We start from the raw sequence: 15,201 nt of genomic DNA on the forward strand, positions 1-15,201 counted from the left end.
AATCTGCACTCATTCTAAATATAACTTATTCTTAATATAGATTCCTTCAATGCACGTAAATATACCTTTGCTTAATAACATAAATATCTAACTATATGATTAATTAATAAATACGACTTAAGATTGAAGGATAAATAGGCATATGTGTAAATATATACACAAAGAATTCTAAAAGTTAACAGACCAAAACTAAATTAAAACGTTAATGAAGTGTAACTATAAATATATACATGACGTCATTGATTAATGGTTTTAGCCTAAACAGTTAAATGCAGTAAAATATTTTTGATATGATATAAAGGTTCAGTTTGTTTCAGAATGTTTGGATACGATATTGGAAAGGAAAAAAACCACATTGTAAATCATATAAAGAAAACGTACTTTAGCTTTGAATGTGTGATTTTCGTAAAACCAGGTAAAGCTTATTGTCATGCTATAAAATAATATTAATAAAATAAACTGGTTATATTAGACCATGATAAAATATTTAAACTTCATATTGCAGAAATAACATGATTAAACGAACACACTAAAAAGAAGTAAGCCAAGGTTTTACCTATATCGCGGAGGTCCTTCTGTCGTCAGCAAAGACGTCATGTATCCGATCTATATGATCAGTGTCCCCACTGACGTGTATGTTACACACGAACATGAATACACACTTGAATGGGGTGTTCTAGTGCATTAGCATAATCACATGCATAACAAAGACTAGGTTGAAATAATTCATTCTACAGAGGCGTATGGTAGGGGACAGCTCTTTAAAAACCCCTATCACGGCAAAATTTAGTATACATGTAATAGAGATCATCAATAACAATTATTGACAACACAATGCAATAACTAGATTATACGAGATGTGTGTACACCACTTCATGCAGTAAAGTTGATTAAAACTATGTGGCGGTACCAGGAATTGCTAAACACCTCAGGAACCCAATGTTTTGATTTTGGATGTTATCTGATCGAATATTTTTTTATTCATTCCGTTTTACATTGGATATTGTTAAATATCACACGATCTGTATATGTGATGGAAACTTTACACTGCATTATGTCTTTGTAACTCGTTCTAGAATTTGCCAATGTCACAATAGAGTAGAAAGGAAGTACTACAATAATGAAATCGATGAAACAAGAAAATAAAAGTTACACTTTATACAAGAATGTGTATTGTTTTATTCCATTATTATAAACATTCTTTGGTTTTTGGAATAATAATAAAAAAAATAAAAAAAAACAAACAAACATTTATCAAACTTTCATTCCCCAATGAAATATATAATTTGCAATTTTGAATATAGAACACCTAAATCTAGCTAATCACATTGCCTTCCAAATAAACTCAGAAAACAATATGAAATTACGGTATTGATCAAATGTTCTCAATAGTTTGAGTTCTTGGTTTACGGGACCGCCGAATCGCCACTAAAATCCCAATCACCGCTGCCCCTAGTATAATGATGAGTACTGGTTTAGTTAGGTAGTCGTTTACACTGATATATTGGATTGTATCAGAGGTTTCCAAGTTTAAATTTTCTTCTAAATCGAGATGTGAATAACCTGAAATAAAAAATAACATTTTGAAAAAAAAGAATAATGATAAAATCTGATAAGACATAGCCAAGCATCTTACGACCATTTACGATAGCAGTGGATTCATATTTTTTATAATCAGCTGTAAAATATGATAACGTCACAAATCTATCGGACTTGAAATTAATCTAAATTGTTTCATTTATTTCAAATTTGCATGTCTGATTAAAACTAAAACACATTTAAAAACTCTCTTCAGACATCATAAATAATATTATGACTAGATATTATATATTTACGCACCATTAGTCAAGCGTATAACCTCGAAAGTATCTGCACGTTGTAGGTTAATATCGGCCTCCGATTGGACAGCTCTCCTGTGGACGCGGTGACATGATTGGCTGCTTGCTGACGAATTGTCGTTCTCGTTACAAAATGTAGCAGTACAAAATAAGTATAAATTGTCCTGATTGGTGTATTCAAAATTTCGGAAGACGAACCTAGTCTCGTGAGAAGATTTATTTAAGACGCGGGAACTGACGTCACTGTTACACCTAAAATGAATCAAGATTAATTAAGATATGAACAAATACACAAAATCAAACGATAAAAGTAAAGGATGAACACAATGTAATAGGATTAATTCGCGTACCAATGATACATGATAACGTTTGTACCGGATTATTATTTTTATTGATGCTGTGAAGGCGTTAATAGATGCTATCCCGCGCGAAGCCCTATCAGGTATCGCGTGGTACGTTAATTAGTCACATTGCAATTAGACTTTCAATTCCACTCATCTACGATAGTCTATGATACGTTCAAATGCAAGTGAGCGTATCGTAGATCATGTAGTGGAGCGGAATTACACGTCTACATTTAAAAAGGTCGAGGATCGCTATATAGCATCACTATAATCCAAAACTCGAAAGTAAACGATACATATGAAATAAAAAAAACAGGCTATAACATAATTATAATGCAAATTAAACCTCAATGCAAAACTATATGAAATAAAAAAAACTACTGTAAACCAATTTTCTTTCCCGGCTACTTATTTTTATTTATTTTCGCGGTTTCAATTTCAAAACAAATTTCAGAAGATTCCTTTTCGCGGATTTGAAAATATTCGTATAAAAATAAATGCTATAGATAATTTTCACGAAGATCAACAAAATTTAATCGTTAGCGAAAGAAAGTTAGTTTACAATAAACATGTGTATATCTTAAGTTAAAACTTGGAACAAAACGAAACAAAAGTAAGGAGCACAATCCAGCATATTAATACAAGACTCAAAGTAAAACGATTAAACACATAATCACATAAAATTGTCATGTGAATCTTTAAAATCCACAGAACTAAGCGTTCAGGAGAATGAGTTATCTGTTTCCATGACGTCACCATGGCAATTAAGGTAAAATCGGTTCAAGTAATGTTTTAAAAACATTATATGAATTTGGTGTTGGGAAAAAATCATTCTTATTGATATTACAGAAAAAAAGGAATTTATTCATATAAGCGAATTTGTAAAGTCCATTTGGCTCGATTTCTAATAGTACCAATATTTCTATGTGGCCATAATTGTTGAACATTTATTTTGCATTCGAAAGGATACTGTTTTAGTAGTTTTTTGCCTAAAATTGTCAGTCTGTAAAATGATTTTAATGAGTAAAAAAAATAACGTCTCCCTCAGATCTTGTCATTCCATAACTAAAGTTTCTTTTGGAAATAGCTAATATCGTATTAAAAGACACAGCTGATAATACCCCAATGTTTTATAAACTCTTAGACGATAGTAACATTACATGATATACAGCCATATTAACTTAATTCACTTACCCATTTTTTATCAAGTAAAACTTCAAATGGTCTCCAGCATTCGGAAATGGAAGCGTGTAGCATGACTCTATGTTCATTATGACGTCATCAGCTGAGAGGGGCGTGGTTACTGTGACATAAATTTCCTCACCAATATTGACCAACAGTGGACTTCCGGTCATGAGCTGTCGATACGCTGGGTCCCTAGAGGAAATCAAATTCTTACATATACAGAACTTCCTTTTACTCATTCACCCCTGAAGACGCACTTAAACTCATCTTATTCAAAGACTGGAATAGCTCATTATTAATGTGGAGGGGTGAATGGGGTCAATTCCGGAATTGAAAATGAAACTGGAAAACGTATTCAATCATTAAATCTACATGGACTTCATCATAAATATTTTATCATCAGAATTTTAAAATATCAATATTAATGGGTTAACATTTCAATATCATATTTATTCTGACACTTGTGTACCAAAGTATCGAATTATATCGTTCATACCTGTAAAATGACATGTGGACATTATAATGACCGGAACCGGAAACAATTGGGTTTCTACTGCGGGTGCGCACTTTGTTGCGTGTTTCAATGAAGTGTTGAGAAACAGTTTCCTGAGTCGGCAAATCACAATGTACGTCTATTTTGAAGCGATAATCTCTGACGATAAATTTATGATTTGGGTCTCTGAATGCGTAGACAAGCATGTTGGTGTACTCCATGGCTTTGGGAGTTGTCTGGAAATGTACAGAGCATGATCTAGATACATGTGTATGTTAAAGTGACTTTCTATTTCATCAAATTTTATTTCAAAACAACAAGTTGTGCCTGTATCAGATATCTCTTAAATGTTTATTAACTTCGCGGTTTGCGTGTAAAAACATTTTGCGGTGTTTTTATTTTCAAAAAGATAATAATATGTTAACGTTTTGCATATTTTGAAATATTGCACACGGGGAAAATTATCGCGCTTAAATAAATCTTCCGCACATATAATTAGCGTACAATTAACAATATTTAAGTAATGACACCATTCAAGACAAAAATATTGTTAAACGTTGGACGATTAACATGGCAATCAATTACAGTATATGTACACATTAAAGGGTAAATGAGTTGGAGCAATGACAATGCAAGACGACAAAATCACTATTGCAAAAAAACAATTATGAATGGCAGCACTAACTACTAAGAAAAAAAATCGTGTGGGATTCTAAAAAACACAATAAAAAAATATTTTACTGGGAATATTTACGCAACGTGTTTATTGTTTATTTTGTAGCATTTATTTTAAAATCATACTCACGAGGAAATTTGCATCATATATTTTGCCGTGTGATTTATTGTCGAATTAAAGTACATTCACAGTAATGTTATGAATGTTCAATTCCTCATCCTAGGACATAAAAGGTATATACGGCCAAGTCTGTCTATAACGACCACTAAGAAGACAAGGAAACTATAGTCTTAGCTTTATAGGCAAGTGATCTTTAAACACATGGTCAAACGGTACAGGAACCGTTTAGTCATTTAGGAGCCAGCGAACAAATGGCCTCACTGAGGAGGTACAATATATCTCTATGCTTAACACAGCCTGGCCTTATTGAGCAGGTGGTCTTTATACAGAGGGTGGTCGCAAATACAGGTTTCACTTACCATCAGGTGAGTCAGACAGTTGGTATACTGTTGGTTTATTAAAAGATAGTCTCCGGATCGGTAGCCCTCACAGCCAGGCCGGCCAAGGTAGATATCAGAAGGATCAAAGTCACTATGCAGTTTGTAAAGATTGGGTAAATATATACGGATATCCCAAGCGTCCTGGTCACATTGAGTACTAATGGCGCGGACGTAAAAATCTGAAATACGCGCGGACGTAAAAATCTGAAATACATGTATATAATATGTAATTGTAAAAGCAATTATTCCAGCTTTGGAGCATGTCTTGTCAATGGTTCTTGTGATTTATTAATAAAACGGCAGGTGATGAAATTCAAGGGATAATTTTATTTATCTCATTTGATTTATCTGCTTATAAACTCAAAAATTATCATGTGACATACAGTATTTCCCCATTATACTGCTACCCATTGTCCAGTGTCGATTTGGAAGTACAACGGGGAAGGTGGTACGACGGGGTTTACAATATGTAGATTCCAATCACGATCTAACGCGACCTGCCGCTTCTGTTCATGTAGTAATTTTAAACCTAAATACAAACGCATAAATATCGTATATTTTAAAGAAATAACTGAAATATGAATTTGTATCATCTTTGTAAACTGTTTATAACAAAGCTATCAACAATTTTACCTAGATGAAATAAGTGAGAAAATGAAGTATATTATATATTGATGACTATAGTGCGTTGTTGTGAACATTGTAACCTTCCTCAATGTGCACATCGTAATAGTCATCGAAATTACATTTTTTTAAATAAACGTTGGGTGTGTAATACATATCCTTACGCAACCCTACTAAATGATTTGGTGAATTATTGGTGCTAGTAATAATAGCGGTATATCACATTGCATGGAATTATTAACAACTTACCCGAGGAGTTCGATACACCAACGGCCTCGGTAGTTTGTTGGTTATCTACAACAAACCCATTTCACTGATGTAGACTTTGATGTTTCGAAAATGTATTACCGAGGTAGCTCTTAATGGTGTCGTTTTAGATTTACTTATTAACGAATCCATGGTATAATAAATGACTAACAACACGTACACGATATCAGAAAAAGTGTATACGATGTATATACACAGTACTATAGGGGTAAGGTTTTTGCTATAAAATTATTTGATACAATATGACGATTTTCATACAGTCCATCCTGCCTTAGCGACCATCTCTGTACCACTTGGTTTTAAAGACCATCATTGTGGTCCCTTGGTTAGTCTGTGGTATTTACAGTTTTGACTATACATAAATATTTATTTACCCCCCCCCCACCTTTATCTTATTTTATTTCTTAATTTATTTACTTTTATTTAACCATTTTGTGATACATATACAGTTTTTCCATATTCAAATGTTATAATCTGGAGCTGCGGGTAGATATTAATTGTGACGCCATGTGTTTGCCAGTGTTACATCACATATATATAAATAAAAAGACGTGGACTCCGCTCATGGAATTACGACGTCACAATAGATACCTTCCCGAATAGAAAATGCAAAGATAAGGTGAAAATTGCTGTCGAGAGTCAATACAACCTATTGCATGTAAGTTCTTTTCTGGTGACAACCCTCTGATATTTGTAGGTAAGCAATTGTGCTTATTAATTAGTAAATCTTCTCGCCATTGCTTCAACATAACTTACCAGAAGTCGATTGTACATAATTTACAGTTGTTGTTTCTACAAAAGAAAAGAAAACGGAAATTAAAACAAAAAGCCGAAATAAGCTGCCGGATATTGAATCGAGGTCCATCGTTTTCTCATAAATATTAATACAAATACTAATCAATTCTTTTTTGCAATGTAGAACACCTTATTTTCAATATAAACAGAAATCTCTGGAATCCAATTGTGAAATCTTGTTGAGCAACAGATGAGTTTTAAATTTAAAGTCAAAGTGGAGTACAAGGAGTATTCCTTCATGTAAGGAAGCGGAAATAGAAGTTAATATTGTTCCGTATAGTTGTTAAATTTTGCGGGTGTAAAATTTCGCAATTTACTGTTTGGATGTTATTCACGGGTTTTTTTTTCGCGAATTGTCTTAGTAGCCTTCGAAAGCTTCATTCCTATGACATGCTATAATTTGTAAATTGTGATTTGCGATAAATTCGCGAAGTATTAGCTTTCGAAAATTTGGATGGATACGCGAAATTAGTGAAATTAAACCCTCATAAATACAAGTAAGTATACAGTATGAACTGCATATGTTGCAAATATTACTGAAATAAAATTCAATGCAGAATCTTAATATTATCAATAACGGAATACGGTAAAGGCCGACATTAGAGGATGAGACGTTACGAATAACCAACCAACCTGTGTCATTGTCCACTTCCTGGAGCGTGGCTCTGAATCCATTTGTTGTGAAGGCGATGTCTGTTACATACTCCACTGTCATTGTATCACTAGTGGAATCTACGTAGTATGGCAGGTCTAGTCGGCCTGTTAATCTGATGTAAAACGGTTTTTTGACTGGAAATACAATCCTGATGTGCCACAATGTTACTGTGACAAATCAAATTTGTGGCAGTATGCTTTTTTATTGTTGCTTATTTCGGCTCTCTTAAAATCGCAGCGAATATGTCCATGGGTAAACATTAACAATAAACTCAAATATTACATGTAAATGATATAATTATTAACATTATATCAGGTGCACCGTGAGCAAATTTCCACATCGACAACTGGTTGGAATCTGACGAAGCCAAAACATTATCATGCAAACATACTGACATTTACAGTGATAGGTTTCAATACATAATTTAAGCATAATGGAAACACAAAATTGATCGAAATACAGCATTTCTATCTTGTTCTGAGAAAAAAATGTGCTGATATAGAGATAACATTTCTTAATTAATTGTCAACGATATCTATCATAGAGGTTGGAATAAAACTAGATTCACAATTGAAAATTAAACTTACGGTATATACCTAAAACGTATTACGTTGATCTAGTAAATAGTCATGCAGTTTCAGCGTGAACATTAATAGGTAAAACATTCAAAATGGTAAAATTGAAGTTTAAGAACCGCAAAAACACTAACATAGAACGCAATATTCCTAGTAACATATAGCATACAGTTTCAGCGTGACAACTGATAGATAAAACATTCAAAATAGTTAAATGGAATTTCAAAAACCGCAAAAAACACTTTATTCGAAATATTGTGATACTTACCTTCCAGTCAAATCCTTTGATCCATCATGAACGATGACGTAGTCATGTCCAGTATATAGGTCAAACCATTTAAACTCGAGTCTCACTGTGGTATTTGGGGTTACGTGCATCGTCCACCAGCAGTGGAAATAGAGGTGATAATAACCGGCATTGTAAGGACTCTCGATAGTGGCACGTGGGCCGTGGAGGTCGCCTGGTCCACAATCTGTAATTGGACAATGTCATGTGATCAAACATGACTATTCAGTTTTTCGGATAATTTTCTTCAATTATAAATTCATATATGCTAACACTGTTCTGCTAATAAAATGTAAATAAAATATTGATTGATTGAATACAATGTCGTTAAAATATTGTTGCTGCCATCTTTTGAGTGACGGGAGTTAAATACTAAGGACAGGATGTCATATTTTTGCTTAAACAATTTTTCATTCAAATAAACAATGGAGATACACATAAACATACTCCAAAACATACACCTAGGATAGAAAAACAAGCTAAACGATTATATCAATTTCTCTCATAATTTTCTTCTTCCTGCATGAATTCCGTCATCATCTTTATTGCAATAGATTATGTATTTGTATTTACTTAGTTTTTTACCGCCCCGCCCCCAGGAAGGTTCATGTCATTTATAATGCTAACTCACAAAAGCATTATTTTTAACATTCGTGAATACATATATTTACGACCAAAAGTACTTACTGACAATTGTACATTCATACATGTATAGACGTTTAATGCAATAATTCGCAAACGTTTGAATTTGCGTTCGAGGTTTCTCGAGAAATTACGCGAAAATTCGTATCTCAAGAAAAGTGGTTTTCAGTATATCATCTCGTCTGTAACATCTTAAAGACAAATTAATAAAGCATTAACACTAAGAATATTCGTACAAAAATATTACAGAGCTGAATAACCAAATAAATATGAGTATTTAAAAATGCAAAATAAAGGAATTTACGGAAAAAAGTCCAGGTAACATAAGTAATACCTTCTACACAAATTGAAGTCTAGAATGAATTAAAATACACACCTTCTCTTCGTCTTTTCATCCCAGCATGCCTTATATCCGTCCCAGCATGCCTTGCATCTGTCCCATCATGCCTTGCATTAATCCCAACATGCCGTGTATCCATACCAGTGTGATCGATTGCATTACCTTCTGAAGTCAGCGCTCTAATCGGCTCACTTGTTCTCAACTCTGTTGTTTCGAATGTTAGATACAGCTAAAACAGAAATCATCTTATCAGTTGTTAATTCGTTGCTTTTATTGGGTCGTTTAAATAGTGATACGATTCGTGTTTTCGTATTTACCTTTTGATTAAGCATTGAAGTCAATAATTTTTAATTTCATCGGGGTATGAAAGAAATTTTGTTTGCAAACTGTGTGAATCCGCGTAGCGGATTCTCACAAAAAGTTTGCAAACTAAATTTATTTCATAACACGATGAAATTACAAAATAGTGACTTCAATGCTTATAATTAATTTTCATAATGGAATGACAAAAATGAATAGGCCGATCAGAAAGCCAGAAACAAAGAGAAAATTAATTATTCATAAATATTATCCAATCTGTTTAATTTCCGTCTGATACCGAAATGCAGATAAATCATGTCACCTTTTAAATTGAGCTTATCACCTTCAGATACATGAATATCAAAATGTTTAGACATCAGCAGAAACAAAAAGAAGACCAAATTAAAGCACACTTAGTAATATTCTTGAGCACATAAAAGTACGGTGTAGAAATTGCTAACTCAGATCAAGATAAAAAAAACGACAGATTTTTAAAGATCGGATATCCTATGAGCATGTCATCCTAACACGTTGGTGATCTAACAAATCTATAATTAAAACACATATCCTTACTATCACTACGTTTGATAAGAGGATATTAGAAAATACCATAAGGGGTCATATCCAGGTGACCTTTGGAAATGGCTAATCAAATTGCTGCCTGCAAAATCTTGACTGAATTTCTGGGGACGAAATAGGCCTAATTTGAAAAATTGTCAGAATTTTCGTGTACGTAGTCATCTCGTCCAAAAAGAACAACATAAGTATTTGTATATGTATACTGGGACGAAATAGCGTTTTTAATTGATATTGCAAGGTGTAGAAAATGCATGTGATCTGAAGTACACGTGGTATATAACATGACCCCTTATGGGATGTTGTCAGATAATCTATTTAACGGAGTGTTATAAGGATATATGTATTTTAATCAAATTGATGATCTAACAAAATAATAAAAACCAATTTGCCGTTTTCGCGAGTGTTTTCATTTCACGTTGTTGTCATTTAAGCACGGCTTCACTACTGGTACTGCTGGAGGGACAAGAAGAAAATAAGTGACCCCACCCAGTCACATTTATGACAACATGAATTTAACCTGTCAGTGAAGTTTATCTGTTTTAAATCATGCTTTTATATATATAATTTATCAACCGCCGAAGAATGGTACTTGTTCTCTATCAAAATCAGAAGCAGGCGAATTAGTATTTTTTCTTCAGTTACAAAAGTAACTTTACTTTACCCAATTACCACAATTGAAAAGTTTGAGATTCTTATTTCAATTCAACAATTTGTTTTTAAAATAACACATTGCGTCACGAAAAATTTCCATGGTACTATGGCCTAAATGGAACAATTGAGTACTGATTTTATATGCATTAGAAGCAAAATGAAGTTTTTTTTGCGTTTTTGTGTTAGTTTGACACATATAAACACGATTATACATCAGGTATTGTTCAAATGATGGATATCGTTTATGCTTTGTCGGCAAGATTGGAGCATCTTTAAAACATCTTCTCGGGACATGGTATACGTAGTAAGCATATATGTTACTCCATCCACTGGTTACGTCACGTTTTCTGACCCCTAGTTTAATGCGTTTATGGTTGCATGAACGCATCGGGATACATGCATATCCAATATAGCGCGGTAAACTTATATATATGCATGGTTATGTGTCGTCCTATGGAATTGACTGTGTTGGTCGAAATGACGACAAGGAGTAGGGTAGAAGCTTGTTGACGGCTTTTATTCAAAGTGTAGACAAGAGTTTCTCACTTTCTCTCTCTCTCATAGGTGGCCCTAGAGGAGGCGGTGACGTAGGTGTATGTGAGGCGGAAGTACCCAGTCTCAGTCTTATTCCCGTCTGATGTCCGTCTAATTTCAGTCTAGTTTCAGTCTCCAGTCTGGTTTCAGTCTAACTGGGGCCTATTGCGGCCCTCTATTTATAATGATTGGGTACGTGACTGGTACACGTGCCGTTGGGGACAATGCTTGCCCCAAAAGGTTACCCAGCTCATCATAAACTGTCAAAATTTACTAAATTTTAATTCAGAATACAGCCTTACCGGCGCCTGATGCAGGCTTAACAAAATAGAAATGTTTTGATTTTCTGACTGGACTTGGTTGAGGCTGGACAGAACCGCCTGTAATATGCACATTTTGTACAAACTATACTGCGCAGTTAAACAGGTGTGTGGACTACGCGATGTCCTGTCATTCCTTCCAGAACATTCCACGTAGTCCCTACCATACCCCATACCCATACCTATTCGGTAACAATTAACTAATAAGTTGGTCACCTAGTTTAACACGTGCATAGACCGTGCGATGTCCTGTCATGCTTTCCAGAACATCCCACGTAGTCGCTACTAAGTAGGTACCGTAACAATTTACTGATATTTCGGTCACCTAGTTTGGCCATGCCTTAAAACAACAACCTAACTCTGGCTGCAAACATGAGTAAACAATCCCGCGTTACTGACCTTTAAATATACTACACATCAATATTAGGTCTAAGCAACACTATATACACCACAATAATGCACTATGAAATTAAACACAGCCTAATAAATATATACATGGTTGTTATTTAAATAACTAATACTTGTACTCTTATAAAATACACTATAATTTAACTCAGCCCCGCGATCCACAATTATACACGGCTAACATAACAACTTCTGTCAAGGTTCAACAGGTACCCCACTTCCTGTTTACCTAGCGGGAATATTCAAATATCATATCTATTAATGATATTCATGGGGGACTTAAGCAGGGCTACTAGCCTGTCTATCTCTATAGGGTTACAATCATCTATCACCAATAATATCATTTGGGCTTAAGCAAGGCTACCAGCCTGCCTACCTCTATAGGGTTACAATCGCCCCTTTCTTCAAACAAGACAATATGTAAGGCATTTCTCAGAATGGCTTACATATTTCTTAACGCAAAGTATCAAGTATTATTAATATTTCAATTTACCACCTGCCTCCTTTAAAAAAAAATTCCCTAAATAGTAACTAGTGGCCATTTCATTCATTTCTCCTTTCAACCTTCTTTCATTCGCATGCGTCATGCAGTATATTTTTAATTATCGCGAAGTTATCCTATTAAACGTTACAACTCTTTACCTTAATGCACAATATGTACATACACATATTGTAATTATCTTGGACGTTATACTTTAAACATCTCTTTAATATATTCATGCAATATAAAGTCTTATTTACAGTCACAGTTCTATGGTCACAACATCTTAAAATTGGCCAGTATTTAGTAATTATATTTCACAGTCCGTCCATTGCTAGTTCAAACATATTTCACAGTCACTTCCATTGTAGTTCGAACATTTCGAGTTCAACATATCTAACAGTCACACAGTTCCACGGTAACTACGTCGTTGAAACTCAGTAATATTATTTCACAGTCACGTCCATTTTAGTTTGAACCTATTTAAACAGTCACACAGTTCCATGGTAACTTCATCGTTAAAAAATCATTCGTAATAATATGGCTGCTCATATATAAAAATCCACAGTTTATCTCCACAGTTGCTGCTTATTTAGTTTATATCCAGAGCTTCTTTATGTTCTTAGGTTCGTCATCCACCACGGTTCTTGAAGAGGTTACATTTTGTCTTATCCGCATTAAGACATTGTGATTTTTTTTTAATTGATTAACGTTAATATCCAGACAAGAGTTGGTCTTGTTAACACCAAGACGTTTCCTTATTGTCTTGTAATAACCGAGACATTATATGTATATCTTTGTCTCGTAAGTATCTTATAATTAATAGACGTTAAATATCACGGCATAATGTTTCACCGGGTCATTATCATTTCCTTCTTCACATTTAGACATTGTCTTGTTACGACCAAGACGTTACTTTTTTATATCTGTCTATGGAAGACTGAGCTCTTTTCTTAAGTCTGGGTATATTACACTTCGAACTCGGGTTGTAAGGCAGTCTTGTATTACCCGATTCAATTCCTCCACTTTCTGATGGGGCAGTTACATCTGCCTCGGCGAGGTCAACGCCTTCAGGGTAATTTCCTGACATCAGTGTAGGTTTTTTCTTTTGTTTTCTTGTTCCTGGTGGATGAGTTCCTTGATGTATGTTGTCATCAATTCTTCTAAGGCTGTCATGTCTTCTGTGGATTGGTTACTTTTGTGTCTTTGCATGGGTCTTGAGGCTTGCGCAGACACTCGACTCTGACTTTCCACTTTTCACTGACCATTTACCTAACCTACATTTCTGACATTTATCCCTAATTCTCCTACGACATTAAATATACCACTATAACACAAGCTGACTACCACACCTTACTATCGACAAGTAGGTCGAGAGGGGCAAATCCAGATTCCATAGGTTCAAGATCAAATGAATTGTCAAGTTCATTTATCAACTCATCAATGGGGATTTCCTTTATAGGCTTAAGTTTATGGGGTATCTTAATGTTTTTTTACATTAGATAGTTCTTTGGGTCATTGGTTTCCAGAGTTCAATAGAGCCTACATAATAATTTGAAATCACCTGTTGAAAATGATCATTGTTAGGTTTATATTTACTCTCTGAATGATTAATATGAGGGCAAGGTCATATATTCATTTGATGCAGAACAACCTTCCGCAAGGGATAATGTTGTCAATAGGGTATCTGGTCACCACAGTACCAGATTGGGCTCTGTAGGGGCATTTCAGTGTAAAGGTCAAGGATCTATCATGGACAACTATCCATTGGCCATTGAGTCAAATACTGGGCCATAGGGGAAGTGTTTGTATTTTGTACTACTGTAGTACAATATAGGTAACTAAAATTACTGGTCCAATTCATGAAAAGATTAACAATACATTTCTTATTTCCCATTATAGTATACATTGGACTACGAAACCTGCAGTAGTTTTTAACGCTATTTACACATTGATTCATCTCCTCAATTGTCATTGTAACCAATTGTGTTTTCGCTTCATTGATTGCAAAGAGCTTCTGTTCTTCTAATTTTATAAGTCGCCAAAATATTTGTTTGATTCGATCCAGGTACGGAAGAGGAAGGTTATGTGCTCGGTACACAGCAAAATTGCCAATCATGTCTATTAATGGAATGGAAATAACTACAATAAGGGCTATCAGTACTAATAAGTGTCGTACAGGTCACTGTCTTATACAATTCCCAAAGGTCAGTTTCCGGATCAAAAGGTACTCTAACACCTGGGTCAAGTTTGCTTTCTACTTCTATAAGGAGTTCGTACAAGTCTAGGGGATGAAATGACTGAAGGGCTTAAATGTCCTAAAGATAGCATATTGATTCTGAAGTTTCAAATGATTAAGATAATCTCTAGCTAATCCAACTAATTCCTTTGCTTCACTAAGGGCCCTGTCGATCTTAGTGTATGTACCTAAATATTCATCAAATATCTTAGAGATTAAGAACTGTAAAAAGCTTATATTTCGTTTTCTGAAACGATAAGAAACGATTCACTAATGAATCTCGTTATTGATCTCGAAGCAAAATATTTCAGACATTTTTTTAAATAGCTCTGAATTGTCCTCAGAGTCTCTTGATATATTTCTCTTAACTTTCTTTGTCTGGTTCTTAGAATCTACATCTTTTCTATTGTTGAGCTTATCATCTTGACAGGTTTTATCTACTGCGGTGGAGATTTGGGTCTTCGTAACTTCA

General features: G+C 34.3%; 1 protein-coding gene across 1 annotated transcript; it reads right to left on the reverse strand.

Annotated features, from left to right (window-relative positions):
• Nucleotides 1-777: 777 nt before the first annotated feature.
• On the reverse strand, nt 778-9,454 carry LOC138313846 (CUB and zona pellucida-like domain-containing protein 1). Its single transcript, XM_069254115.1, has 10 exons — nt 9,257-9,454; nt 8,221-8,425; nt 7,356-7,489; nt 6,684-6,719; nt 5,910-5,954; nt 5,016-5,215; nt 3,864-4,096; nt 3,377-3,559; nt 1,840-2,090; nt 778-1,563 (listed from the first exon to the last, which is right to left on the reverse strand). Exons 1-10 carry the CDS (start codon nt 9,357-9,359, stop codon nt 1,376-1,378), a joined length of 1,578 nt encoding a protein of 525 aa, XP_069110216.1. The 5' UTR covers nt 9,360-9,454; the 3' UTR covers nt 778-1,375.
• Between the last annotated feature and the right edge of the window lie 5,747 nt (nt 9,455-15,201).

The sequence above is a fragment of the Argopecten irradians genome, unplaced genomic scaffold, assembly GCF_041381155.1.
Source record: "Argopecten irradians isolate NY unplaced genomic scaffold, Ai_NY scaffold_0979, whole genome shotgun sequence".
Classification (NCBI taxonomy): domain Eukaryota; kingdom Metazoa; phylum Mollusca; class Bivalvia; order Pectinida; family Pectinidae; genus Argopecten; species Argopecten irradians.